Here is a 27026-nt window from a genome sequence, read left to right as displayed (position 1 = left end):
TATTTTTCACAACAAAATTAAAAGTGAAGAAGTTCACAAATATTGCTCTAAATGTGATTTTTTTTTTTTTTAAAGTGACTTCTGAAAATTAACATTACATTTTTATGACGTTTTCGAGCTAAATGTTATTTTCAGTGTGCACAACTTTACAAATGGCGCCCCATATATACTGTTCAGTCACTGCGCATAACTGCAAACAGATCTCCCACAACAAGCTAAGGCAGAGAGCTGGAGCTACAGGACAGCTGGAAGAATGTAGTTTTAGAGACAAGAGTTTCTGAGTTCTCTTTTCACCGACGCTCTTGAACTCACCACACCACACGCAACAGGCGGGAAGCGCGTGCGCCTCCCTCATCTCCCTCTGCTCGGCCTGGGAGCCGGTGAGTGATCCGACCCACTAAAGACCAGAAAACTCCCTAAAGGACGAAACCTGTTGGAGCTTTCTGTGAGATAAAGGGGGACAAAGAACCTGTGAGTAAACAGGAGCTCTGTTAACTTTGTATTGACTGACATTTGTGTGAAAAAAAGGGATTTATTTCATGTTGAAGGAGCTAGCAAGATGAGACGCAGCTAACGGCTGAAGATGGCAAGATGGCGGCCGAGCGGCTGAAGTAACGGTTGGTTTAAAACAAACTGTTGTCAGTTATCTTTGAACCAGTGGCGGCTGGCCAATAGGGGCGCTAGGGCGCCGCCCCACCACCCACCACAAGACATTAAAAAATAAATAAATAAATAAATAATAAAATAATATTCTGAACTGTATATATATATATATATATATTTTAAAATGAGCAAGATTAATATTGTATAGTTAAATAATTATTAGCAAAGCTGTTTCGTTCATCTGTGTTGTCTGATTGGTCCTATGGGTTTTCCCCATAGACTGGTTTTCTCCGGTTTTCCTCCGGGCGCAGAAATCTTTGGCCATAGACTCTCGTTAAAAGTTGTACATGCGCAGTAGCTCCTCTTCAATACAAGAGATAGGGCCGTGTCGGGGCGCACCTTCCCTGCGCCCCGAGCTGAATGCAGCTTGATTTACATACCACCACCCTCCTGTCATGGGGCTGACGTCACAGCCGTCTGTCATCAAGCGCGGCTGATTGACAGCTCGAGCCGTGGGAGTTGGAGACGATCGGACAGAGACGCAGAGAAAGTAAATAACTCCGGGAAGTCACTCAAAACATCACCTTTTGAGAGGAGAACATATCAGGAGAAGCTCCACGTGAAAGAGCGTGGACCTGATCAGCCGAACATCAACATTAATCATCAGTCCAAAGACAGAGGGAGACAATACACCCGGTCTGTTTCCAGGACCTGGTTTAGCAACAAGGCTAACTACATGCAGTGATGCTAATGCGTTAGTCTGCTTTCCCTGCCTCCTTTTCCAAACACCAGGATCTGACCCAGCATGGATAAAGACAGGTATCACTGATTTAAAGCACTTTTCAGAAAAGTTAGACTGGCAGGAATAGTAATGCTATTATTTGACAGATTATTTGTTAACAAGCATTATACACAGTGTAACAGCGCCCTCTGCTGGCGAGCATGTAATATCATTACTACACACACATTAATTGGTGATGCATGAATAATATCTACACCTCTTTAAATAAGTACTGAGACGATGATTAGCTTACACAGCTTATACAAATGGTAAACAGAAATCTTATTAATCAATGATCTACTGTAGCTATTTAGCCTACTGCACCAGTGGCAGCATGAATACTACAGCCACGAGACACCATCACCATGGTCACTTATCTATTACAGGTGATGCAGCAAGACAATCAAATGAATGTTGCTGAATCTGAGAGGTGCTTCTCAACACTGAAGAGAATCAAGACCTTCCTCAGGAACACAATGTCACAGGATCGTCTCAATGTATTGGCCGTGCTCTCTATGGAGAAGAAACTTGTCAAAAGCATCCCTGACTTTAACCATAGAGTCATTGAGAAATGTATTTCTCTCAAGGAAAGAAGAGCAAAATTTATGTACAAAAGTTAGAACAGTACATGACATTATAATGTTGCTTTTGCTGTTTTCGTGTATGTAAATACACTGGTGTGATACCCCAGACATTTACCAAAAAGCAAGCAAACATGTACTATTTTTGAGTTATAGCCCCCCCTGGAGAAAACTCCACCAGCCGCCACTGCTTTGAACCTGAGGACTCTTAACCTGTTAGTTAATACCATAGACTGTAAAAGAAATATAAATTTGTATATATTATATATACACAAATATATAATTATATATACAGTCTATGGTTAAAGGTCCTGTGAGGAGTTTTGAACTGGCTGAGAAAAAGACTGAAAATGATACTGATGCCTCTTCCTACCTTCAATAGCAAACAAGTCCATCAGCAGCAACACTGACACCTTCTCTGTTATCATTTTTAATGCCTGAAACCGCCCTGAGGGGGTAGGTGTCAGACCAGATGATGGACATCTTGCTTCAGAAACAGCCTTTATTCTATAATAATAATAATAATAATAAATTTTTCTATATAGCGCTTTTCAAAAACTCAAAGACACTTTACAATTGTAAAGCAAAAAACCCCACAAATAACAGAGATCAAACAAAACAACACAACAGTACAATCACAAATGAAAAGCTAACTTAAAAAGGTGAGTTTTTAAAAGAGATTTGAAAGCTGAAGGGTCAGAGCAGTTTTGTATATGGGAGGGGAGTGAGTTCCAGAGGGTGGGGGCGGCTACTGAGAAGGCTCTGTCCCCTTCGACTGTTTTCTTGGAAAATAATCACAATGCCTGATAAAGTTGACTGTTAAAAGACAACAGGATGAGGTTTTTGTTGAAAACACTACTTTTGCATGTTTAGGACAAGAGATAAGAGGTGTCACTTTGTGCACAAGGGGCGCCAGAATCTATACAAATCAAAAGTTCCTCACAGCAGCTTTAAAAGTGACATATCATGCAAAATCTACTTTTTAATGGTTCTCTACCTGAAATATGTGTCCCTGTCTACAAACCCCCCAAAAATGAAAAAAATCTATTCTGCCCCTGTTCTGATTTCTCCACCTTTCTGTAAATGTGTGCTGAAACCATAGAGTGTATAAAATATGGACGTAGTATTCGTGACGTCACCCATCTATTCCTGAAGAGCTGTTTTGAAGCAAATCGACGACGGCAGCCATATTGGAAATGCAGAACTCAACCAGGCAGAGTGTGACGTAGTGTGAGCCTCCTAGCCAATAGCTCAAGCGTCAACCTCCGGTCTAAAAATATGAGTCCAATGCGGAAGTGTTAAAAGCTGCAGTTCATCGAGGATCCGCTTGAGGCTGGCTCCGGAAGTACCGGAAGTCACATACACATGAATGGGGAAAAGATGATCTTTACAGCATTAATAAACATGTTTACAGCCTGGTACAAAACATGAGTGTAGTCTGGATAGCTCATTTGAGGGGGGGTGAATTGTTTTCTAATTCAGCAATTTTGAAGATATTGAGATTACTAGTCTTCCAATGAGAGGCACAGCTGCCTGCAGGAACACTGTAGCTGTTGGCTAGGAGGCTCAAAGCCCGCCTCTTTACGTCACTCTGGCTCCACAGAAGCAATATGGCTGCTGCCGCCGATTGGCTTCAAAACAGCGTTCAGAAACAGACGGGTGACGTCACGGATACTACGTCCATATTTTACACAGTCTATGCAATAGCTATATGTTCCCGACCAGGAGACAAGTCAGAGTCTCCGTACAGTGTGTGCCGATAGAGAGATTAGCTTCGTAGGGCCAAGCCGCTTTTTGAACCAGGCTGTAAACATGTTTATTAATGCTGCAAAGATCGTCTTTTTCCCATTCATGTCTATGTGGTTTCCGGTGTTTCTGCAGACAGCCTCAAGCAGATTTTCGATGTATTGCAGTTTATAACACTTCCTCATGGACTTCATACTTTGAGACCGGAGGTTGCCGCTTGGCTGAAACGGGCCGTTTCAGTTTTCAGTGTTTTTCATACGTCACAACGCCATCCGGTCTGTAACAGGAAGTCAGAGCTCGGAGCTTGTTCAGCCCATAGACTGTATAAAATACAACTCAACCCCTCCTCCGTTTTTCATTCCCTGCACACATGTGTGCTAACAAGGAGCTTAGGAGGGAGGCATGCTAGTTGTAGGCTGTCTTAATAAACACAAAGGTCGGTTTTAAATAAAATAAAAAATAAAACAACAAGAAACACTCAATCTGTGACCAATGGTTCAGAAAGGTCCTGCTGCAGGCACCTCTCCGTCAGGATCAGATTCTGGATCAGATTCAGAGGGTTGAAGTAACGTGGGTCTGTGAGCAGCCGTGTATATTCAGCCAACATGTAAACATTAGATCAACGTGCTGGACAGCCGAGGCCACACCCACTTCCTGAGGGGGCATGGTCAGAGAGAAAACAGCCTGTTCTGAGCAGGGCTGAAAAAGAGGGGTTTTCAGGCAGACCAAAATCTGATTTCAAAGTGTTTTTTTGAGCATAAACTTTAAAGACATGTTTTGGGGACCTCTTAGACCAATATATGTTGATGAAAAGAGTGTAATATGTCAACTTTAATACCGTTATTTAACCCTTAGGAGTCCACGTCAGATCACATGACGTTTTTAAAGCGTCATAGCAGTAAAACTATACCACATAGAGGGCTCCTGACAGTTTCTATCTAAAGTGCTGAGTTGAAACTTTCTCCCAGTTTTGGTTTGATGATGATAGCACACATAAAACGGAGATATGATCGTTTGAATTTCTTATTAAATATATTTCACTGCGTTCACGCTTCCACATGAAATATGGGGATCTAATATCTTCATCATTTTCTCAAAACTGACAAAAATACAGGAACTTGCTGACTGTGGCCGGGGTACATGATAGTCTGTGGAGGAGAGATGAGGCCTACAACGAATATCTGCCTGCCCTCCACCTGTTCTCTGAACTGGAAGAGGCTGATGGTGTTGATTATATTTCCTCCTCATCGTCAGAGGATGAGAGTGACGCTGAGGAGGATGAAGTCAACGCCTCCTCTTTTCACACTGATGATGGAGGTAAGAGAAAGTCCTCATGCACATTAGTTGCTGTTTGATTTATATTCTGGAAATGTTATAAACTCTCTGTATGTGTGTATATTTGTATATTTATGTGTATAGAAATAGAATATCAGGGGGACAAATACAGAAGTTGGTAAACTGTAGCTTAGCTGTTGTGTCCCCTAACTCAGGGGTTCTCAAACTTTTTTGGCTTGTGTACCCCGTTTCAAAAACAATTTCAGCCAAGTACCCCCTTAGTATGGCCGAGAAACATTTTGAGGAAATAATATGGGACAATAACATGAATAAATGTATGCATGTGTTTTATAGTGTCATAATAACATTGAGATGAAAGATGACACAAGTTCTATACTTTTATAGTGCAATATTTTCAGAAATAATTAAAGATTGAGGCAGCTAGTACCTTTGATGGCCCAAGGAGCACACCGAGTTATTTCTGTCAAACAAGAAGCATTTCAACCACCTGTCCGTTTTTACTCAAACTTTAATTTTTAATCAATTGTGGATAGGGTCGTAACCAGGATTTGACAAATACTGAGGTCAAAATGTGGTACAGATGGCACCGTATGCACTATCTTCTGACACTGAATACCTCAACCATGGATATTTATCCTCCCGTTTATTGCTGTATCGTAACAGCCTCTGAAACTTCCTTTGGGAGTAACTGTGGCTTTGATTAATCCACTTGTTGTTTTTGTACCTGGCAGGATCCAATTCATGTAGACAGACTCTCCCCTCTTCTGTCATCTCTCTTCCATCCTTGTCTCCCTCAGTGCTGCTCTCCCTCTCTTGTCCCTGTGAGTCTGCTTCACTCTTTCCCTCAGCCTCCTTTTCTGTGTCTCTCTGCTGTTGATCTGTGTTATCAACACTTCTGCCTCCACGCTGTTCTCTTTCCGTTCCTTCATCCACTGTCTGTCCCCGTCTGTCCTCACTTGTCTCTCCTGCTATATTGTAAGGAGGATCATGAAGTTAAATAAAATACGCCTCCTTCATATTAACATTGAGACACATTTAAATAATTTAAATACTAAATAGTGACACAACAGCCCAAGAGTCAAAGTAAAATGTAGGTTATACAATGATCCTATTACTCTTACAGTTGGTATGTTGTTAAATTTAGGCTATATAAGTTCCATTATGATTGCCACAGAAAACCTCTATGGTCATTACATTGTTTGAACTGGATAAGGACAGTATTGTTTGTTTAACATCAGTGTGTGTGTGTGTGTGTGTGTGTGTGTGTGTGTGTGTGTGTGTGTGTATGTGTGTGTGTACAGTATATGGTACAAGGTCCTGTCCTGGGTGGGGAACTGTGGGCAGCACTTGACTTCTCACTCACCACTTTTCTTATTTTTTATCCCCCTATCATCCTCTTCCTGTCCCATTGGGAATAACGGGAATTAACTTTTATTGCCTTGCCTTGTTGTTGACAGATTTTTGAGGCAGCCCACCCTCAAACCACAGCGATGACCAAAGATCGTAGAGTTATGAGAGGATGTGATCTACCACACGGTGATGTAGAGGCGCAAATTATGGTCTTTTTGTCACTTGAAAAAAATACCGAAGACATGACCTCGGTGACCTCAATGGTAGTTACAGCCCTGATTGTGGAGCGAGCAAATGTACGTGATCGCTCGCTCAACAATTGACGTCAACAGACGGAGGCCGTTTGGTTCAAGCTGTTTGCAAATAATATATTTTATGAATATGCTCAGTTTGGAAATAATGCCCTATTTGATGTTGCATTTAAATACAAATGAAATGCTGTTAAAAAAGTTGTTTTTAATCAGATTTTTTTAAATTTGTTATGATGCAACTTGTCATGTACCCCTTGCAGTTTTCCCACGTACCCCCATTTGAGAATCACTGGCCGAACTGATTGACAGTTTTTTTGAACCACGATGAGTAAACTCTGATCCTGCTCCAAAGAGGTGGATAAACTGAGTTTACTCATTATTACTGACTCTGGTCACTCTGGATTATATTTGATGTTATATACTTTGTATTTATTCCCGTATTGGACCTTATACCTCTGTCATTTCACTTGTGTCTTCTGTAGGCTTAGTTTTCACATTGTTGCAGTGAGACGGAGAATATGATTTGTATTGCAATCAGCTGCTTCGCTGTCCATCTTGTGCACATGAGAAGACCCTAAATAGTCTCTAAGCTTTGTACATGTGATATTTTCATGTGTATGCACAGGGATCGTGAGCAGCCTGGACCTTCTGCAGCCCATACAGCAAGGAGGCCTTTACAGAGACACCATGGGAGGAGGAGTCAGAGGGGGTCCAGTTCCCCACCGGCCCAGCCACATGCCGGCTTTTAGAGGCCTAGAAAACAGGTGATGACCCTGACACTGCCCCACAAAGCATTTTTAGTGGCCATTTGTCATAAAAAACTTAAAGAAAAATCAAAATATCAAACTCAAACTTTAACTAAACATAATCAAAGGGTCACTGATGCACCGTAGGGATGTGATGTACGCAGGCAAAAGAAGTCCAATGTCCATGCAAAAGTTCAGCTGTTTCCTATGGTTTATTTTGATGGCAAGCAAGCAGACAAAAGGAACAAAGAAAATCACAGCTCCTGCTGCCTCTCCTGCGCTGGTATAAAACCATAGGCCCACCCAGGTGCATGCTGGCCTTCTGCCACCTACCTACCTAAATAACCTCAGGTGCTCACAGTTCCTCATTACCAAACAAACAAAAACAAACAAAAGAAATACTAAATATATATACAACTAAATAAACAACTAAATACAGAAAATAAACACATTTTGTATCCATTTTAATTCTTTCCTGTGGACTGCTTGGAACTTTAGAAATGCTAGGCACATAATATAACTCTCTGTGTGATTGTTTACATGGTCAGTTTAAATAGCAGCAGCTAAAAACAGAAAGAAACGCCCATAGAAGTACATGCTTTTTGTTGTAAATGTTTGTTTATAGTTTGATTTGATCTGAATTCTACCTTATAAATGTTACCTCTGTACTATTTGGAGCTTTAGGAATGCAAATCATGTGATGTAGCTCTCTATGATTGTAAATATGGTCTGTTTTCAGAATCACAAGCAGAAAATACCATATTTATCCCAAGGGGGAAATTCAGTTGTTACAGAAAGCTCTTATATACAGTAGGTTTATCTTTAAACCCAGCTATCTATGTGAAGTCTGCTGAGCAGCAGTCTGGACCTAGTTAGCTTGGTGACGTGTATCTACTTTGACTAAGGAGACAGAGACGTTCATGAAAACACACAGATTGAAAAAAGACAAACTCTAGTGAATGTTCAGAGGAGGAGAAACTCTGAGCTGGTAACACAGGTTGAAATGAAAACAGGTGAACATGTTGAGTCAGAGCTCAGACTGTGTTTTCAGTGAGGGGAGCAGAGGGTGAAAAAGGACACTGATACAGGAGGAGTGTTTATTTAACATCACTGTTTCACTTTTCTCTGCTTCATCAGTTCATGAAGCAATCACTGAGTCACACACTTTAAATCACAGAGAACACTGAAGACACGGCAGACAGCACCATGGAGACTTTCTGCTCAGTGGCAGTAAAGTATAAAGTCATATCACACACTGACTGAAGGGGAACAAACACAAGACAAGTGACAACATGGAACAAAAAGTGGGCCAGGATGAGAGGGAGGAGGAAAGAGTGCTCAGCTGGTAGTTTGTTGGTTTGACCAGCAGGTGGTGCTGCTGCATTTACTATAAACTGAGACTCAAGTGTTCAAGTTACTGCTTTCATTTCTAGATTCTGATTTGAACTAAGGAAGGTGTTTTTAAAGAGAACTGAACTTTAACAGATGAAGACAGTCTTCACCCTCTCCAGTGAACAGAGAGAGGAGGAGGAGCTGTGAGCTGCTGGTGAAGCTTTACTTGTAAACAGACTCAGTGAAAGTGAAAGTCTGGGGACTGCAGTTCAGACTCCATTTTGAGATCAGAACAGAGCAGAGGAGGGAAGGACGTGGAGACAGGGTGAGTGTTTGTTCAGTGTTATTCTTGATCTCTGTATCATCAGTTCATGGAGTCTGATTTTTCTAAGTGACGCTCTTTAAACTGTTAAAGAAAGAAAGCTGATCAGATCCAGGACTGGATCAGGTCTTCATACAGGAAACTGTGAATGTGTGGTTCTTCCTCTCTCTTCGGCCTTCTGAGAGACGAGCAAAGTTAAGAAATGTTTAAATGCTGAGCCCAAAACTATAAATCTCAGTTTGTATGTGACTTTACAGACTACACACGGTTTATCTTTAGACTGTGAGTTCAACATGGATAACGTCTGCTTCAGACAGGAATTGTGTTTACTGATTCTCAGCTGCAGGGTGTCACGGCTCAGGCGTGTGCTGTCTTGTCATTCACACTGACTGCATGTTTATTAAAATGTGCAACGTTATCAGGATGGATTCTTTACAGGAAAGGGTTAAAGATTATAATTCATCATGTAGATTAAATACATCCTACAGGTTACTGATAACTCTTTACTCAACATGCTGCTGGATGTACAGATGCAGGAGAGGTTTCAGGTTCATCTTTTAGAAAAGGATTAGATTCACATTAAAAACCAGTCCTTCATTTTAGATAAGATGAGATAAGAAGACCTTTACTCATCCCACAACGGGGAAATTCAAATGTCACAGCAGCAAAGTAGACAGTGCAAAAAATATATAAAGCAAACAAGAGCCTATAAAGTATCAATTATTAAAAAGTTATTAGCAATTAAAATTGAAATTAAAAAGGTAAAAAATAAGCATATCTTACAACATATATGTGTGTGTGTATATATATATATATATATATATATATATATATATATATATATATATATATATATATATATATATATATTATTGGTTATAGAGTCTGACCACTGCAGGAAGTAAAGACCTGTGGTGTCTCTCCGTGAGACACCACGGGTGAAGAAGTCTGTCACTGAACGAGCTCCTTAGTGTTGTTATGGTCTTCTGGAGGGGGTGTGATGTATTGTCCATCAGAGAAGATAGCTTTGCTATCATCCTCCTGTCAGCCACCACCTCCACAGGGTCCAGGTCTCCATGTTAAATGTTCACAGACAAACACACGGTGACAGAGAGAGAGGAGGGAGGAGGCCGCACTGGAATATATCTCCCATAACCTGTTGCTATTTGATCAGTGAAATGATGTATCCAGAAAAAATCAACTAATTTCTTTAGTTTCTACAAATTCAACCAAAGACCAAAAACTGAGCCAGGGTTTCTCTGTAAGTGAGAAGATGTTAAGTGCTCAGCTGGTAGTTTGTTGGTTTGACCAGCAGGTGGTGCAGCTGCATTTACTATAAACTGAGACTCAAGTGTTCAAGTTACTGCTTTCATTTCTAGATTCTGATTTGAACTAAGGAAGGTGTTTTTAAAGATTACTGAACTTTAACAGATGAAGACAGACTACACCCTCTCCAGTGAACAGAGAGAGGAGGAGGAGCTGTGAGCTGCTGGTGAAGCTTTACATGTAAACAGACTCAGTGAAAGTGAAAGTCTGGGGACTGCAGTTCAGACTCCATTCTGAGATCAGAACAGAGCAGAGGAGGGAAGGACGTGGAGACAGGGTGAGTGTTTGTTCAGTGTTATTCTTGATCTCTGTATCATCAGTTCATGGAGTCTGATTTTTCTAAGTGACGCTATTTAAACTGTTAAAGAAAGAAAGCTTAGCAGATCCAGGACTGGATCAGGTCTTCATACAGGAAACTGTGAATGTGTGGTTCTTCCTCTTGTCTCCGTCTTTGGTGAGTCCAGCAGAAAGTGTTTGTTCATTTTTGAACTCAGAACCACACATCGCGTTTTTGTGAGGCTTTAAAATCAAACATCCGTCATCTTTAGACCGTGAGTCCAACAAGGATGAGGGGACAGGTCTACAGAGTGCTGTGGATACTCGGTCTCAGCAGATGTGTGTCTAACATGAGTCTGGTCCTGCTGGAGGTTTCTGCCTGTTAAAGGAAGTTTGTCCTTGCCACTGTAACTTGCTAAATGCTGCAAAGTGCTCTGCCCATGGTGGATTAAGATGAGATCAGACTGATAGAGATGAGACTGCCTCTCACACTGTTTCTCTGACACACTTACAGACTCTGAACAGACCAGTGTGTCATGCTGTCAGTGTTCTGAGCTCATGATTACTGATGTTTCAGAAGAACTGATGTTCAGGAGATGTGTTTGGATTCAGGGTGAGAAAGTCAAAGCTTTAGATGCTGACTGATGTTAGCACTTAATACAGCCTCAATGTAACGTTTGAACTTAACTAAAGGTCCCTTTGTCAACATGTACTGACCTGTCAAATATTCATGCTGTTGTTTTATACCCTGCTAGACAGAATACTGTTGGTCCTGACTATCTTTATTGCTGTTAAATATTAACAGATCAGTTCATACTCTCAGTCCAAAGTGTGTTTATTGACATCATTCAGTGCTGGATTGTAACTACAGACAGGTACAATAAATGTATTCAATCATCAAACAGACAAAGGTCAGACACAAGGAAGCAAACCCCACAGAGGTGAGTCCTACTGAGGGGAGAACACAGCAGACCCCTGAGGACAGCTGGGACACGATCCAGAGTCCATAGTGTTCATGGTGGAGAACGTGTTGTGGACTTTCTGTAGTCTGATAGATGTTATCATGTTTCACACTCATATCTTTCCAGTGTTCGTGTCTCCTAGTGTTGGATTATGCTGAGGCCTGCTTGGTGAAGCTTCAGGGTTGCATACTATTCAGGAGCAGAGTAAGCTTCCTTCTGTTTAGGGATTCATTCATCCTCCATGTCATCAGACGCAGCGAGGTGATGAGCGAGACTTACTCTGGAAGAAAAACATCATGTCATTTAACATACAGTTTACCAATTCAACAGGATGTGGTACGAAGCTCTGACACGTGAGCAGAGCTGAGTACTTCCTGTTTCTTTGAGGACTTTTTGACTTGATCACATGAGACTGAAACGATTAATCAGGACCTTTCTGATTCAGAACAAGAAGAAAAGAAGAGAATGATAGTGTGCAGATCAATAGTTGACATAATGAGATCTTCATGGTGTAACACACTCCTCCTGTTTGTGTCTCACCTGTCTGTCTACCTTGTCCACAGGTTGAAGAACTTACAAACACTTGATACAGAAGGACTCACTCTGAAGTGCAGACGATGGATGACTGTGTGGAGGAAGAGGAGCACAGAGCAAAGTCTCCCCTGTCCAGCTGTCTGTCTATGAAGAGTGACCGGTCTAAAGATTGGCTTCCAAACTTCAGTAAAGAACCAGGACCGTCAGAGTCACGGTAAGAGAACTACTTTTAAACCACCAGACTCTCAAGCACCATGAACTGATGTGCTCAGAACTGGATCTGGTTTGATTCCAGACTTTGAAACTAAGAAAGTTATTTTTAGACCATGAGAACAAAAAGATGTCCTGAGCTCCCTCAGTGGATTCTCATGTTTGAATTAGCAACCTGCATAAAGTGCTGCTATAGAAGGAGTCAGTGAACACATCTTAACACACTGTTTCTATAGATGAAGGGTTTTAGTAAGGACTCTGACTGTCAGAAAGAAACAGACTCATTTACTGAGAAATGAGAACCAGCTCAAAGTGTCTGTTATCAGACCTTTAGATCTGTTTCATATGTTCAGGAAAATAAAATGTTGTGAAGCTGACGGAGAGAACTCATCCTGCCCTCTTCCCCGAGCCTCAAAATCCTGTCATAAAATCAGAGTTTGATTTCTTTGTGTCCCTGCTCATTCAGGCAGCAGCTGCTGTTCAATATCTAGCAGCAGGATGCTGATAGAGAGAAGGACTTCAGAGACTAGGATCCAGTCAATGTTCACCACACTGGAACTTTCTCACTTTAAACTCAACCATATAAAAACTGAATTTTACTCTTTCCAGACTAATATCAGGACCACAGGAAGCCGGTCAGACCAGCAGTGAAACCAGTAAGAGTGTCCATCTTTCCTCTGATGTCATTGTTTGTGACAGCCCCACTTTCTTATCTCCTGAATGTAGTTCAAACCTTTTCAGCTGATTCACTCTGTCAGATGTCTCATATTTCTCTTCTCTTTCAGCAGATCGTGGTCTGCAGAGGGTTTTAGAGGAACATAAGACCAGTCTGAGGAGGAGATGTGAGCGTGTGAGTGAAGGAAGTGAGGAAACAGGAGGTAGAACCCTCCTCAACAGGATCTACACTGAGCTCTACATCACAGAGGGACAGAGTGAAGAGGTGAACACACAACATGAGGTGAGACAGCTGGAGACCGCCTCCAAGAAGAAGACCCTCCAGGACACTCCCATCAAGTGCCAGGACATCTTCAGAGCCTTACCTGGTCCACAGAAACCCATCAGAGTGGTTCTGACAGTCGGCGTCGCTGGTGTTGGAAAAACCTTCTCAGTGCAGAAGTTCACTCTGGACTGGGCAGAGGGCTCGGAGAACCAGGACCTCAGTCTGGTGGTTCTGCTTTCATTCAGGGAGCTGAACCTGATCAGGGGACGGTACAGTCTCCTCCAGCTGCTCCATGAGTTCCATCCAACATTACAGAAGGTCCCAGCAGAGACGCTGGCTGTCTGTAAACTGGTGTTCATCTTTGACGGTCTGGACGAAAGCAGACTGTCTCTGGATTTCAACAACACTCAGGTTGTGTCTGACGTCACACAGAGCTCATCCATAAACCTGCTGTTAACAAACCTCATCCAGGGGAATCTGCTCCCCTCAGCTCTGGTCTGGATCACTTCTCGACCCGCAGCAGCCAATCAGATCCCTCCTTCACGCGTTGACAGGGTCACAGAAGTCCGAGGCTTCACTGACTCCCAGAAGGAGGACTACTTCAGGAAGAGGTTCAGTGATGAAGATCTGTCCAGCAGAATCATCTTACACATCAAGACCTCCAGGAGCCTCCACATCATGTGTCAGATCCCGGTCTTCTGCTGGATCACTGCTACAGTTCTGGAGCACATGATGAGCACAGAGCAGAGAGGAGAGCTGCCCAAGACCCTGACTGACATGTACTCACACTTCCTGCTGGTCCAGGCCAAGAGGAAGAGGAAGAAGTACGCTAAGGGTCCTGAGACCAGTCCTCAGGAGCTGATGGAGGCTGACGGGGAAGTTCTCCTGAAGCTGGGCAGGCTGGCGTTTGAACATCTGGAGGAAGGAAACATCATGTTCTACCAAGAAGACCTGGAGCGATGTGGTCTGGATGTCACAGAGGCCTCGGTGTACTCAGGACTCTGTACAGAGATCTTCAAAAGAGAGTGTGTGATCCTCCAGAAAACAGTCTACTGCTTTGTTCATCTGAGCGTTCAAGAGTTCCTGGCTGCAGTTCATATATTCCACCATTACACCACGATGAACAGAGATGTGGTGGAGGCTTTTATTTGCAAACCATCCCTGGATGACTTCCTGAAGAGGGTCATGAAGAAATCCCTCCTCAGTGAAAATGGTCACCTGGACCTGTTTGTCCGCTTCCTTCATGGACTCTCCCTGAAGTCCAACCAGAGACTCTTAGGAGGTCTGCTGGGTCACACAGACAACAGTCCAAAAATGATCCAAAGAGTCATCAACAATCTGAAGAAGATGAACAGTGATGAGATCTCTCCTGACAGAAGCATCAACATCTTCCACTGTCTGACGGAGATGAACGACCTCTCAGTCCATCAGGAGATCCAAGAGTTCCTGAAGTCAGAGAACAGATCAGAGGAACTCTCTGAGATCCAGTGCTCTGCTCTGGCCTACATGCTGCAGATGTCAGAGGAGGTTCTGGATGAGTTGGACCTGAAGGAGTACAAAACATCAGAGCGGGGACGACTGAGACTGATTCCAGCTGTGAGGAACTGCAGGAGGGCTCAGTAAGTCCAGATTTGATGGTCCTCATGTATCAGTGCAAATCAGCTGTTTGGTTCTTCCTGCTCTTTAAAGGAACCTGCATCATAAGACATGTTGACCTTGTTGGATTCACATTGTTCTCTTTTATATGTATGCTGTAAAACTAAACACAATAGATTTCTACATTTTGGAAAATGTGAAAAATGGATCCACTTGTTGGTCTCCATTGTTCCTCACACTGAGCCGTCAGTCGGTAGCTCTGCTACGGCTGCTCCGTTCATCTCTCTGTCCCAGTGCAGGAGGAGGGGAGCGTCCTTATGGCTCTCTGAACCTGTGAGGTAGGCTGAGGAGAGGTCTGCTGAAACACATCAAGTCTGAAAGATCAGTCCAGTCTTTGTTGCTTTACTGTCACTACAGCCCACAGCTCCCACGGAGGATTAGGACCACATCAGGATTACAAACAAGAGGTTTTTACAGACGTACAGTCACAAGAATAAAAAGATGAACTTACAGATTAAAGTGGTCAGGTTAGGAGAATGAAGCTGTAATCTTCTGAGAGTTGTAACTTCACTAGAAAGAAGTTTGAATGACAGGCTATCATGAATCTCTCCAGTCTGTAGGATCAAACAACATCCAGAGAGATGTTAGAAGAGCAGCCAGCTGCTCCATCTGAAACCAGGAACGTGGATCATCTTGTGAAGTGAAACTGGACAGCTGAGGACAAACAGCAGGAACGAGCACAGGCTGTATACTAACCTGCTCAGAGTAGACTCAGTGTGTTACACTATCTATTCACACTTCTGATGCGTATGACCAGGTGGTGCTGATGTGCTCAGAGACTGAGTCTTCACTTCTTCATCAAACTAAAGGTGAACTTCACAAGATGCTCCACGCTCCTGGTTTTAGTGCAGGCGGCTGGCTGCTCTTCTGATCTTCACATTTCAACATTTATACTAACACAGACTAAAACTCTGACTTCTTCTCTTTACCACTGTTCTCCTCAGTTTGTGACTTTCCTCTCTGAACTCAGAACACACTGTTGTTCACAGTGTAGCAGATAGGAGGGGTGTTGATTGTTGACTGTTCCAGATCTGTCCTAAAGATGGCGCTGTGAATGCTGTGAATCAAGGGGAAGGAAAAATGTAACTTACCTTTTAATAACAACGTGTTTTTAATATTTATGTCCTAACAGATTTAAAGACTGTGGACTCTCAAACACTCACTGTGAAGCTGTGGCCTCAGCTCTGAAGTCCAACCCCTCCCATCTGAGAGTGCTGGACCTGGACTACAACAAGCTGCAGGACTCAGGAGTGGAGCGTCTGTCTGCTGGTCTGAAGAGTCCAAACTGTAAACTGAAGACTCTGAGGTCAGTTCAGTCTTTCTCTGTCTCTGTTCTGGATTTCATGTTAATGATTGAACCTCATTCAGACTCCTTCATATCATACATGAACATTTCTTTCTTTCTTTGTTTCCTTCTTTCTTTCCTTCTTTCTTTGTTTCTTTCTTTGTTTCTTTCTTTGTTTCTTTCTTTCTTCCTTTCTTTCTTTCCTTCTTTCTTTGTTTCTTTGTTTCTTTGTTTCCTTCTTTCTTTCTTTCCTTCTTTCTTTGTTTCTTTCTTTCTTTCTTTCTTTGTTTCTTTCTTTGATTCTTTCTTTCTTTCTTTCTTTCTTTCTTTCTTTCTTCCTTCCTTTCTTTCTGTCTTTCTTCCTTCCTTCTTTCTTTCTTTCTTCCTTTCTTTCTTTCTTTCTTTCTTTCTTTCTTTCTTTCTTTCTTTCTTTCTTTCTTTCTTTCGAGCGTCTGTCTGCTGGTCTGAAGAGTCCAAACTGTAAACTGGAGACTCTGAGGTCAGTTCAGTCTTTCTCTTTTCACTTTTGATAAACGGTTGTGACTGCAGTGATGTGGATCGGTCTGCTTCCTTCATCTCAGACACGTCAACATGTGAAAGGATGAAGTGAACTCACTCTCCATGCATCCCAGGGATCCATGCAGCTCATCTTTCCTTCCAGAGCGACACACTGTGAAGAACAAACTCATGTTTCAGTCCCAGTGATCAGAGAAACAGATCCTGTGAACACATTCTCACAACATGCTAGTTTAGCTGCTCCATCAACAACCAGCCATCAGCACAGATTTCATCACTCAGGGAAACAAAGCTGACAGTGATCAGTCCTGTTACTATAAACTCATGTTTCCCCACTCATGTTGTGTTCCCTCATGTTGATGTTTCACTGTGGAGGAGACGTGCTGTAGTGAAACACACTAAACACACTCCAGTGGTTGAGAGGAGAATACAACGGCAGTGTTCCTTTCCTACGCTCAGACCACGTCTGCACATAGAAACTGTCTTCATCAAGTTTCTGTTATTGACTGAGAGAGCAGTCCAAGCCTTATTCTCACCTCTGGTTTCTTTGACTGGTTGATTTGGTGGAGATGAATCCCAGCTGTATTCACTTTTTGTGTTTGACGTTATCTAACCTCCGTCCTGCTCTAATCTTTAAAGATGGCGTGATGACTTCCTGTGACAGGCTGAGTTCTTATCTGAGGGGCTCAGTGTTAGCTTGGTCTCTACCTGCAGCAGGTGTGCTTTATGAACCAGCTCTCCTCACCTCCATGCATCTGTCTCATCTTCATTGAGGATTTTTACCCCCCGGTGTGTTAGTGACAAAGACACAACCGGGGGACGTCTGTTTAATATTCTATGTTTGACGTTGTTGCCGTGGTTACCGTCTACAGCTTGATTGAATCCAGTTTGGTGAAACATCAGACACATTTAGTAAGTTTGGATTAACTCCTCGTCATCAAAGATGCAGATGCATTTCAGAGTGCCGTGAACTGACTGTCTGTCAGTGTGCCTGTCACTGCAGGTGCATTCAGGGACCGTGGTAAATGTGCAATACAGTCCTTTCATGGCATTTTACTGTGAATCAAGAGAATCAAAATACAGTCACAGTGGTCACATCGAGAATGTTTTCTTTTGACATTTTAGCAGAGACAGGCTGAATTATTTAACTTCAGATATTACACAAGCAAAAGTGTTAAAGGAGTGTTGAGGATTTTAACACTTGGTATAACCCTGATACTGATATCTGATCCACTACATGAATTATTTAAAGAGTGAAGATGTTTCAGAAAAAATCAAAGACTAACATGTTTTGAGTTTCCACCGACTAAAACTAGACTAAAACTATAAAGGACTGAAAATACTAACATGTGACTAAAACAACATTTTCATCTAAAGACTAAGACTAAATCTAAAATAGCCGCAGAAATGAACACTGATATGGAGGATATTATACTGATCTATAGTACTGAGTATCTTCATGCTAAAGTCTGTTTCCTTCTTCAGCAGTTTGGCAAATAAGTTGCAGATCAACCTTTAAACCTCTCTCTGCTCTCTACAGATTTAACATGTTGGATTTCAAGCGGGATCATTTCTTTCTAAAATGTCTTTATTTCTTCTTTATTCAGGTTGGAGAGCTGCAGTTTGACAGAGATCAGCTGTGCTTCTCTGGCCTCAGCTCTGAAGTCCAACCCCTCCCATCTGAGAGATCTGAACCTGAGTTACAACAAGCTGCAGGATTCAGGAGTGGAGCTGCTGTGTGATTTTCTGCAGAGTCCAAACTGCAGACTGGAGACTCTGGAGTAAGACAATCTTTCTTCTTTTAATTTCTCTGCTGAGATTTTTGCTTCTCCTGTCCAATCCATAATATCACCCAAAAACATCAGCAGTACCAGAGAGGAAGTAACAAAAGCAGTTTTTATATATTACTCTCCTTTATTCTCATTAAGGCCCGAGAACCGACTGGTGCGAGGAGCTGATCGTATCTGATAAGATTATTTATTCATTGTTATTATATTATTCATTTTATATTGATTTCATTAATTCATTTATATTTTAAGGCTTTTTTGAAACTCTGCAAAGAACTACACAATTTGAACTCATCACTGAGGCTGTTCCATGTTTTGACTCACACATCTAAATTTAGGTCTGTTCTAGCTTTGCATGTTTCAAACACACTCGTCCCTCTGAAATGATAACTTCCTTCTCTTCATTTAAACAAACGTTGAATACAAACAGGAAGACTGTTATTTGTAGTGCGAAAAAGTATTTCTAATGTTTTGAAAGACACAATGTCTAAAAATGTTAAGTGCAAGATCTGATGAATAATGGATTAGTAGATTCCTGATAATAAACTTTATTTATTATTCTACTAGCTTTTATGGAGTTTGTTAGAGTTTGTTCTATAAACATTTCCCCAGACCTCAACACAGTATATCATATATGGGATAATGAATGAACAATACAATATATGTAGACCTTTCTTATTCAACAGATGTTTTATTCAACATTTGATACCTATAGATTTAGATAGTTAAGTTTAAATGTGTCCTATTTGTGGTTTCCAACAGAGTTTATGATCTATAATAACTTCAAGAAATGTTGTTTCATACTCTTTCAATTTCCACTTTATTTAAATTCAGTTTTGTTTCAAAATGTACCCTGTCACCATCAAACACCCTAAACTTGGTTTTATCTTCATAGTGATAACTTATTTATTTCAAACATGATTTTAACTTCATAAACTCAGTTTCTACTGTTTTCAGTAACTCTTTCATGTTCTCCCAGAACAAATTCAATTTTTCATCAGTGAACGTAACAAACTTCATCTTATTAGAAACTCTATAAGTATAATTTATTCATCATCTTTATTCTGAACAGGAGGTGAAGTCAGTGCGTCTTTATTGAAGCAGCAGGATGTTGTCATTGATGTTGATATGAACTCTGTTTCACTCTCTCTCTGTTTGAAACCTGCATCCTGTTAGCTTCAGCTGTTTGGAGCCTCACTTTTCTTATTGATACACATGTTAAAGGTCCAGTGTGTAGTTTTTAGAGTCATTGATCAGAACAGACTTGGTAGAGATGGAATATAAAATCATGAGTCAGTTTAAATCAGTGTGTAATCACCTGAATATAAAATCATTGTGTTTGTGTTCACTCAGAATGAGCCTTTAGATCTCCATGTGAGCAGGTCCTCTTCACTGAGACCTCCATGTTTCTACAGCAGCTCAGAACGGACAAACTAGTAACACACACGTTTCTGTATTCAGGGAGAGGCTGTGTGAAATGCACCGGCTGGAAGACGGAGGAGAAGAGAGTGGTTGTTGGTGTGTGTTAAAGAATTTGTATTGATGGATGTTTTTGATGGTAAAAACTTGAAATGGAGGATCATACTTATCCTGCATCACAGGAGCTTCTTGTCCTCAAAGGCCACCGTCCCTTTACCAACAGGAGGGGTGAGCAGGGGAGCGCTTCAGTCTAGAATCTGAGCGCACTGTACCTTTAAACCTCTCTCTGCTCTCTACAGATTTAACACGTTGGAGTTCAAGCGGGATCATTTCTTTCTAAAATGTCTTTATTTCTTCTTTATTCAGGTTGAGGAGCTGCAGTTTGACAGAGATCAGCTGTGCTTCTCTGGCCTCAGCTCTGAAGTCCAACCCCTCCTATCTGAGAGTGCTGTGGCTGAATAACAACGAGCTGCAGGATTCAGGAGTGGAGCAGCTTTGTGATTTTCTGCAGAGTCCAAACTGCAGACTGGAGATTCTGGGGTAAGACACCTTTCCTTTGTTTAATTTCTCTGCTGAGATGTTTCTGATGTGAAAGTTGTGGTGACACTAAACTGCAGAACCATGGCTGATCTCTAACTGATCCACACTGAGGGTCTTCAGGCTGAAGTCTGGTTCCTCTCAGAGGTTTTTGTTGGTTGAGGAGCAGAACCATGATGAGCTACAGATTGAAAACCTTGAAGCTCCTGAGAGGAACTTTGCTTTGTGTTGATTCTGGCGCCACCTGTGGACAAAGTGGTCTGTCTTATCTCTTTGCTGGTTCTGGTCTGAATATGTGTAAGTGGTTTTTGTAAACACAGTCTGATCCTGTTATCTTTGAGTGGTCTAAAGTATCCCTGCCTGTGAATTAGAGCATGTACAGGACAGGATCAGCAAAGATCTGAAGAGAAGTGAAAAGTGGTCTCCATAGCTTTGAAGTGAGTTCTTTACATTTCAAACACAAACTTCCTGTTAGACGGAGACAATGATGACACACAGTTTAAACACTTTGATGCAGGATGGAGGGATTCTACTGAATGTCATATTTCAACCTGAAATGTTGACTTTGTGTCTGTCTCATTGAGTTACAGTGAAAGATGTTGTAGATATGGTGAAGATAGATTTCTTCAGTTCCTCCAAACTCATCCTGATATATTCTGAATCTTTGGGTCTTTTTGATCTGGAGTCAAATCTAAAGTCTGCTGAAGAGTTTTCATTTGAGTTTGACTTGTTGGTGTATTTGGAGTCACAGGTGTGGCGGTGGAGTTTAACAGGTGAAGTCATGAACATCTTTAGTCTTTTTTAATCTTCATCAAACGTTATAGAAGCAGCATTTATTTATTTTTTGTAGGGCTGTTGAAATTGACGCAATAATACGAGTTAATTCAAATTCTCCTTAACGCCACTAATTTATTTGACGCGCGATTAATGCGCGCATGTTCTCTGTGTGACCCTCGGCCCGCCCCGTAGTTTGGGTAATTAGGAATCGATACAGCAGTAACATGACACTGTGGATGACAAGAAGAAATGAATAAAGAGGGAGTTTTGAATGTTCAGCTTTAAAGCTCTGCCAGATGGTTCTCTGGACAAGTCCAAAGTGATCTGCATTTACTGTCGATGTGACGGAGACGCATGGACAACGCGTCTGTTGTTGTGATGCATGAGCTCAATCACTTTGTGTTGAGCTGCTTAAAGAACAGATGTTTAGTTAGTTGGATATTACATGGTGGTAGTGTAACGCTGTAACTTGTTTAGTCTCTTCAGAACTGTTAAACTTCAACAGCGTTAACTAGAAACTTCATTAATGATCCTTAAAGGCTGTGGGGAAGAAAGAGCATGGAACAACTTCTGCTGTGTCGTGATGCCTTTAATGACTCTTCCTCAACGTAGGACAACAGCACATCAAACACATGTGACACCTTTACTTCAACTCAAAACCATATCACCCTGAGCAACCTTAAAGAGGCAGTGCAATATATGAAATAGAAGTATTTTGAACTTCATTAAAGAACTCAATGATACAAATACTTAGACCAGAATAAATCTCCTCTTACAGTAGTATAACTAAGTAATGTTACATTCAGGTCAAAATGCCCTCTCAGCATATTTTTTGAGCATGCAGTACCTTTGATGATGTGTGGCGATTGTTCTGGACAGTATTTGTCATGTTGTTTTGGATTGCTGCAACAATAATAAACATGCATTTGCATAAAGCAAACATATTTGTCCACTCCCATGTTGATAAGAGTATTAAAAACTTGAAAATGATCCCTTTAAGGTACATTTAGAACAGATCAAAAAATGTGCGATCAATTTGAGATTAATTGCCAGTTAACTCTGGACATCATACGATTAATTGTAATAAAATATTTTAATCGATTGACAGCCCTAATTTTTTATTTTGGTTTAGTTAACTTCAACAGTCATTTCTACATTTCTGCTGTATCTGTTGTTACATAGTTTCACTAAATATAATATATTTATAAACACAAACAATATACCTTCAAATAGATAAACACATCAGAGTAAATAATAAATGAATATATAAATAAATAAAAAGAAGAAGGAAGAAAACAAAATGAGGGAGGAGACAAAAAGGCCTTTTATTCAGGGCAGGACTCCACCTCCTAACGAACACACCTCTCTGCAGTCTCACAGAGTCTGCTCAGAACCTTCTCAGACCACAGACTGAGGGATGGGGGTCAGCTCTGAACCTCTTCATATTGACTCATATGATGGCTGATGTCAGCAGTATTTGTCAAAGGTACTTTTTGCCTCTTCCATCGATTCCCTGTGGGGTTACACCCAACAAAGCCCCCCTGGGATCCTTCTGGAAGTCTTAGTCTAACACTTGTTAAAGAGTCTTAAAAACACCATCCCATAATGTCCTTATTCTGGGGCAGGTCCAGAATCTGGGTGATTGCCCACACATGATCATACTTATCCTGCATCACAGGAGCTTCTTGTCCTCAAAGGCCACCGTCCCTTCACCAACAGGAGGGGTGAGCAGGGGAGCGCTTCAGTCTAGAATCTGAGCCCACTGTACCTTTAAACCTCTCTCTGCTCTCTACAGATTTAACAGGTTGGATTTCAAGCGGGATCATTTCTTTCTAAAATGTCTTTATTTCTTCTTTATTCAGGTTGATAGGCTGCAAATTGACAAAGCTCAGCTGTGCTTCTCTGGCCTCAGCTCTGAAGTCCAACCCCTTCCATCTGAGAGTGCTGTACCTGAGTGACAACTACCTGCAGGATTCAGGAGTGGAGCAGCTGTGTGATTTTCTGCAGAGTCCAAACTGCAGACTGGAGTCTCTGTGGTAAGACACCTTTCCTTTGTTTAATTTCTCTGCTGAGATGTTTCTGATGTGAAAGTTGTGGTGACACTAAACTGCAGAACCATGGCTGATCTCTAACTGATCCACACTGAGGGTCTTCAGGCTGAAGTCTGGTTCCTCTCAGAGGTTTTTGTTGGTTTAGGAGCAGAACCATGATGAGCTACAGATTGGAATCATTGAAGCTCCTGAGAGGAACTTTGCTTTGTGTTGATTCTGGCGCCACCTGTGGACAAAGTGGTCTGTCTTATCTCTTTGCTGGTTCTGGTCTGAATATGTGTAAGTGGTTTTTGTAAACACAGTCTCATCCTGTTATCTTTGAGTGGTCTAAAGTATCCCTGACTGTGAATTAGAGCATGTACAGGACAGGATCAGCAAAGATCTGAAGATATGACATGTTAAAGGTCCAGTGTGTAGTTTTTAGTGTGATTGATCAGAACAGACTTGGTAGAGATGGAATATAAAATCATGAGTCAGTTTAAATCAGTGTGTAATCACCTGAATATAAAATCATTGTGTTTGTGTTCACTCAGAATGAGCCTTTAGATCTCCATGTGAGTAGGTCCTCTTCACTGAGACCTCCATGTTTCTACAGCAGCTCAGAACGGACAAACTAGTAACACACACGTTTCTGTATTCAGGGAGAGGCTGTGTGAAATGCACCGGCTGGAAGACGGAGGAGAAGAGAGTGGTTGTTGGTGTGTGTTGAAGAATTTGTATTGATGGATGTTTTTGATGGTAAAAACTTGACAAATGGAGGATCATACTTATCCTGCATCACAGGAGCTTCTTGTCCTCAAAGGCCACCGTCCCTCCACCAACAGGAGGGGTGAGCAGGGGAGCGCTTCAGTCTAGAATCTGAGCGCACTGTACCTTTAAACCTCTCTCTGCTCTCTACAGATTTAACACGTTGGAGTTCAAGCGGGATCATTTCTTTCTAAAATGTCTTTATTTCTTCTTTATTCAGGTTGAGGAGCTGCAGTTTGACAGAGATCAGCTGTGCTTCTCTGGCCTCAGCTCTGAAGTCCAACCCCTCCCATCTGAGAAAGCTGTACCTGAGTGACAACAAGCTGCAGGATTCAGGAGTGGAGCAGCTGTGTGATTCTCTGCAGAGTCCAAACTGCAGACTGCAGATTCTGAAGTAAGACACCTTTCCTTTGTTTAATTTCTCTGCTGAGATGTTTCTGATGTGAAAGTTGTGGTGACACTAAACTGCAGAACCAGGGCTGATCTCTAACTGATCCACACTGAGGGTCTTCAGGCTGAAGTCTGGTTCCTCTCAGAGGTTTTTGTTGGTTGAGGAGCAGAACCATGATGAGCTACAGATTGAAATCCTTGAAGCTCCTGAGAGGAACTTTGCTTTGTGTTGATTCTGGAGACACCTGTGGACAAAGTGGTCTGTCTTATCTCTTTGCTGGTTCTGGTCTGAATATGTGTAAGTGGTTTTTGTAAACACAGTCTCATCCTGTTATCTTTGAGTGGTCTAAAGTATCCCTGCCTGTGAATCTGTGCTGTGGAACATGTTGAAGAAGGCTGATTCTGCAGTGTGCAGTTCCTCTCTCTGTCTGATACCTACCCTGCAGCAGTAGCAGCAGTGTCAGACATTACTAACACCTCTACAGAAAGAATCAGTTTGATCTGTAAAAGATTGATTTGGTTTTGTAGTCCGTAAAGAGAGAACAGGATTAATTTCAGTCTGATTCAGCTCAATGCTTCTCACAGGATCTGTAATGTTACTTTAAACACTCACACTGGATCATTCTCTCTGAGGCTCTTTAAAACAATGTGATGTGAAATGTCATCTTCCCTGTACCTTTAAACCTCTCTCTGCTCTCTACAGATTTAACATGTTGGAGTTCAAGCGGGATCATTTCTTTCTAAAATGTCTTTATTTCTTCTTTATTCAGCTTGATGAGCTGCAGTTTGTCAAAGATCAGCTGTGCTTCTCTGGCCTCAGCTCTGAAGTCCAACCCCTCCCATCTGAGAGAGCTGAACCTGAGTTACAACAAGCTGCAGGATTCAGACGTGGAGCTGCTGTGTGATCTTAAGGAGAGTCCAAACTACAGACTGGACTATCTGAGGTCAGTATAGAGTTGGAGTTAGTCCGTGCTGGTCTCTCCAACGTTCCTCTGAACACAGTATCACAGCAGAACTTCAAAGTGGAAAGTGATGATGCCTCTCCTACATTTCATCTCAGATGTAGAGACGGGACATGATGAAGTAGAAACACTTTGTTTCTGCTCTGAAGTCCAGTTTCAAGTTCTCTGAATGGAACGTTTGATGTTTCTGTCTCCTTCTTTCTTTTTAAGTCAACACTTGTGTAAACACTGTCTGTCTGTTTTCTATCATCAGATGGAGGTATGATCAGTCAGAGTGATCAGAGAGAGGACGGTCTTCCTCCTGCTGGTCTGAGAGGTGGAAGCAGCAGCAGCTTGGATGTGGTGAGTCTCTGACTGAGTCCTGTTCCTGACAGACTGACGGACCAATCACAACAGGTGGAGGTGACTCTCAGTGCTGCGGTCTGAACTGCTCTGAGACCAGCTCCACTCTCAGACTCAGGACCTGGACCTCAGAGATCTTCTTCCACTGACTCTGAACTGAAATGACCTCCACAGGTTTGTTTTGTGGAGAACAACCAGAAAAATGAACACACTGATTGAAACATGTAATCCTTTTAAAGTTGATCCCAGCTTTCTGAGTCACTCTGCAGTTTTTCTGATCACATGGTTTCAGACTGATGGAGAGACCAACCTGCAGCACTGCTTTCTGCCAGCAGGTGTCACTGTTTCCAGTGTTTTACAGACTGCTGGGTCTGAATGGATTCATTATCTGTTTGCAGAAAACACAAACAATAAATGTTAAATCTCTCTGTGTTTGTGTTTCATGTTCAGATGTGTTTGTTTTCACAGCTTCTTTGGATTGTTCCTCTTTTTTCAAAATAACCTCCTCCTGGATTAAAGGGACCACAGTCTCTTCATCATCTGCTTCACTGGGCTTCTGAAGTTCAGGGGTCTCCTTTAGAAACGTTGCTTACGCACAAAACAGGTCCTGAAACTGGCGTACGCCAGTTTTCTAACCAAGTTTATGATTTATAAAAACAAACTTGACGTGAAAATGTGACTACCAGTAAGCAAACTCTGACCCAGGCGTACGCTCATTTTAGAGGCAGGGGGAATTAGTGTCAGATTATATTTTGATGCCTTTTACACATTTCATTCATTGAATAACATTAACAGACCCGTGTCACCATCATCACTAAAATCTACATACTCTATGTGTATGTGTGTCTGTGGTGAGTCGTTTCTAATAAACTGTCATTAAAAGATAAAAGTCTTAAAGTTCATCAAATATTTAATCAGCTTTGTCTCACCGCCACATTTCTCCAAAGTGTAGAGGAAACACACGGGCCGTATCCTCACGTGTTCGTCTGGAGGTAAAACCAAAGTAACATCAGAAGACGTAAATCAGCCGTGGAGCAAAGTGACAGTCATGTTTTCAATGTTTCTAACGCTGTGCAGAGTCACTGAGTGTAGTTATACTTTAATAAAGACTGCTGTACGACGCACACAGAGCACAGAGACACCGGCTGCCTCACACACTGATCACATCTTCCTCCCCTGCATGTGTTTACTGTGTTAATGAGAACAGTGTGGAGTAAAGCCATGACCGGTGCTCACAGTTATTATCTTACATATCATCATAATCAGTCAGAGCGCAGACCAAGCTGTCCGTGATGAAACAC

General features: G+C 41.8%; 1 protein-coding gene across 7 annotated transcripts; it reads left to right on the top strand.

Annotated features, from left to right (window-relative positions):
* The first annotated feature begins 322 nt into the window (after window positions 1-322).
* LOC117828672 (NACHT, LRR and PYD domains-containing protein 14-like) lies at window positions 323-26157 on the top strand. Of its 7 annotated transcripts, none has more exons than XR_004634472.1 (13): window positions 323-471; window positions 4826-5028; window positions 6465-7372; window positions 12136-12320; window positions 12926-12972; window positions 13102-14875; window positions 16045-16218; window positions 18321-18494; window positions 20286-20459; window positions 24252-24425; window positions 25192-25365; window positions 25637-25899; window positions 26018-26157. XR_004634472.1 is itself a non-coding variant. In XM_034705875.1 (13 exons), the coding sequence occupies exons 4-13, from the start codon at window positions 12190-12192 to the stop codon at window positions 25659-25661; spliced, it is 3021 nt and encodes a 1006-aa protein (XP_034561766.1). In that variant the 5' UTR covers window positions 323-471; window positions 4826-5028; window positions 6465-7372; window positions 12136-12189; the 3' UTR covers window positions 25662-26157. The 7 variants fall into 7 exon arrangements, 6 of the variants coding, with proteins under 6 accessions (XP_034561766.1, XP_034561763.1, XP_034561762.1 ...); XM_034705875.1 differs by adding an exon at window positions 23096-23269 and having other exon boundaries at window positions 25637-26157; XM_034705872.1 differs by adding an exon at window positions 549-617 and having other exon boundaries at window positions 25637-26157.
* Window positions 26158-27026: the final 869 nt, after the last annotated feature.

This window comes from Notolabrus celidotus, chromosome 17, assembly GCF_009762535.1.
Source record: "Notolabrus celidotus isolate fNotCel1 chromosome 17, fNotCel1.pri, whole genome shotgun sequence".
NCBI lineage: Eukaryota > Metazoa > Chordata > Actinopteri > Labriformes > Labridae > Notolabrus > Notolabrus celidotus.
The sequence above is the reverse complement of the archived record's forward strand: the minus strand, read 5'-3'. Positions and strand labels throughout refer to the sequence as shown.

Bases quoted from the DNA above. Each gene is read 5' to 3' on its own strand.
- LOC117828672 (XM_034705875.1), top strand. From the start codon at position 12,190: ATGGATGACTGTGTGGAGGAAGAGGAGCACAGAGCAAAGTCTCCCCTG. The intron at 18,495-20,285 runs GTAAGACAATCT...TTCTTTATTCAG, and splicing joins TGCAGACTGGAGACTCTGGA to GTTGAGGAGCTGCAGTTTGA. The intron at 23,270-24,251 runs GTAAGACACCTT...TTCTTTATTCAG, and splicing joins TGCAGACTGGAGTCTCTGTG to GTTGAGGAGCTGCAGTTTGA.